The 2,637-nt window shown below is 23.9% G+C and overlaps 1 protein-coding gene across 1 annotated transcript; it reads left to right on the top strand.

The window, feature by feature from the left end:
• Positions 1-390: 390 nt before the first annotated feature.
• On the top strand, positions 391-2,003 carry PGSY75_0013200 (putative exported protein; the record flags this gene model as incomplete). Its single annotated transcript, XM_018783270.1, has 2 exons — positions 391-471; positions 606-2,003. 2 exons carry the CDS (start codon positions 391-393, stop codon positions 2,001-2,003), a joined length of 1,479 nt encoding a protein of 492 aa, XP_018638746.1.
• Positions 2,004-2,637: the final 634 nt, after the last annotated feature.

The following is a 2,637-nucleotide window of genomic DNA, read 5'->3' as shown; positions in this document are numbered from 1 at the left end:
TTTTTTTTTTTTTTTGATGTCATTTTATTTTTTCTAATATATTTGTATTATTATTATAGTACATAAAATTTTATTATTTTATTATTACATTTTATTTTTTATGAAAATAATAATCATTGTTTTATTCTATATATGTATATATTTTAATATGTATTATTATCATTTATAATCATTTAGAAGAATACTATGATATACAAAAATATTATATATATATATATATATATATATATATAAAAGATAGGGAAATATTTTATAAAAAATAGGTAATTAAATATGCAACTTTTAAGTGAATTATATTTAATTCATATTAGAGACACTTTAAATAATAAGAGTGGAACAAAAAGAACTATCTATAAAAATTCTCGTAATGGTAATTGTAAAAGGAATACAATGAAAAATGGTTGGAATATAATAATGAACAAAATTTATTTTTTACTAGCTATTCTTGGGATATTATCTGTCGTGTCATTGGTAATATATATATTCTTAAAAAAAAAAAAAAAATAATTACTTTTTAATAAATGTGTATTTAAATTTTAGTAATGCACACTTAAGTTAAAATATATAAACGTTTTAAATATTTCTGTCTTATTTTATTTTTGTAGAATTTATATATGTCTAATGAGAATATTAATTTAAGTTTCATTAAATATGATTCATATATAAGAATATTAAGCGAGAAAAATCCAGAAGATGATCAATTTAAAGATCTTTGTAGGACCAAGTGTAGTAGTAATTACAATGAAGATATAGATACAGAAACTGTTCAAATGAAAAATATATTATTGGAAGATAAAGAAGAGAATCAAATGAATACGACTAATGAGAATCATATGAATTTAAGGTCACCTTTTGATATATATGACGAAATGCAAAACCAAGATAGAGAAAAAGGATATAGAAACGAAATGAAGGAAAGAGAAGAAATGGAAGAAAGAGAAGAGCGTGAAAGGGATGAAATGGAGGAAAGAGAACAAAGTGAAAAGAAAGAAAGAAAAGAAAGAGAGGAGCGTGAAAAGAAAAAAAGGAAAGAAAGAGAGGAGCGTGAAAAGAAAGAAAGGAAAGAAAGAGAGGAGCGTGAAAAGAAAGAAAGGAAAGAAAGAGAGGAGCGTGAAAAGAAAGAAAGGAAAGAAAGAGAAGAACGTGAAAAGAAAGAAAGGAAAAAAAGAGAGGAGCGTGAAAAGAAAGAAAAGAAAGAAAGAGAAGAACGTGAAAAAAAAGAAAGGAAAGAAAGGGAAAAAAGGGAAGAAAAAGAAAGGAAAGAAAGGGAAAAAAGGGAAGCACAAGAAAGGAAAGAAAGGGAAAAAAGGGAAGCACAAGAAAGGAAAGAAAGGGAGAAAAAAGAAAAAAAAGAAAGAGAAAAATGTGAAAGAAGAGAAAGGAAGGAAAGAGAAAAAAGAGAAAAAAAAGAAAGGAAAGAAAGAGAAAAACGAGAAAAAAAAGAAAGGAAAGAAAGAGAAAAAAGAGAAAAAAAGGAACGCGAACGAAGGGAAAAACAATTAAGAAAGGAAAGAGAAAAAAGAGAAAAAAAAGAAAGGAAAGAAAGAGAAAAAAGAGAAAAAAAAGAAAGGAAAGAAAGAGAAAAACGAGAAAAAAAGGAACAGGAACGAAGGGAAAAACAATTAAGAAAGGAAAGAGAAAAACGTGAAAAAGAGGAAAGGAAATTAAGGGAAAAAAGGGAAAAACAATTAAGAAAGGAAAGAGAAAAACAAGAAAAAAGAGAAAGGAAACGGTGTGAAAAGCAAGAAAAGAAAGAAAGGAAAAAGCGTGAGAAACAAGAAAGAAAAGAACAGGAGAAGCGTGAGAAACAAGAAAGAAAAGAACAGGAGAAGCGTGAGAAACAAGAAAGAAAAGAACAGGAAAAGCGTGAAAAACAAGAAAGAAAAGAACAGGAGAAGCGTGAGAAACAAGAAGAAAAAAACAGGGAGCAGCGTGAAAAACAAGAAGAAAAAAAAAAGGGAACAGCTTGTGAAACAAGAACCAAAAGAACAGGAGAAGCGTGAAAAACAAGAAAAAAAAGAAAATATAAAAGATCAAGGAAAGAGGAATATTAAAAACGAAGATAATAAAAATAGGAATAACATGGAAACACGTCCTAATGATAAAAATAATAAAGAGAATGATAATGAGAAAAATACTTTTTCTGAAGTCTGAAATTTTTTATTATTTTAACACAATATTATGTAGGAGATGTTGAAAAGTGTGATTAATATACAACGTAGAAAATTAATAATAATAAATGGAAAATAATAATTTCACATAATTTATATATATAATATATATATATATATATATATATATCGTTAGATTTCATGTATAATTGATGTCCTAAATGTAAAATGAAATTAAAATTTTATTAAAAACCGTATGGATTATTGTATATATGATATATTAAAAAAATTATTTTATGTTTTTTACAAAATAATAAAAATATACCTAATTTATTTTATTCATACTATATATATATATATTATTTTATAATATTATATTTAATAATATATTTTTTTTTTTTTGTTTTGGTATATTCATTATAGGTGTGTATATAAATATATTTATTTACTTATTTATTTATTTATTTATTTATTTATTTATTTATTTATTTATTTATTTATTTATTTATTTATTTATTTATTTATT

Source organism: Plasmodium gaboni (assembly GCF_001602025.1).
Source record: "Plasmodium gaboni strain SY75 chromosome Unknown, whole genome shotgun sequence".
NCBI lineage: Eukaryota > Apicomplexa > Aconoidasida > Haemosporida > Plasmodiidae > Plasmodium > Plasmodium gaboni.
The sequence above is the reverse complement of the archived record's forward strand: the minus strand, read 5'-3'. Positions and strand labels throughout refer to the sequence as shown.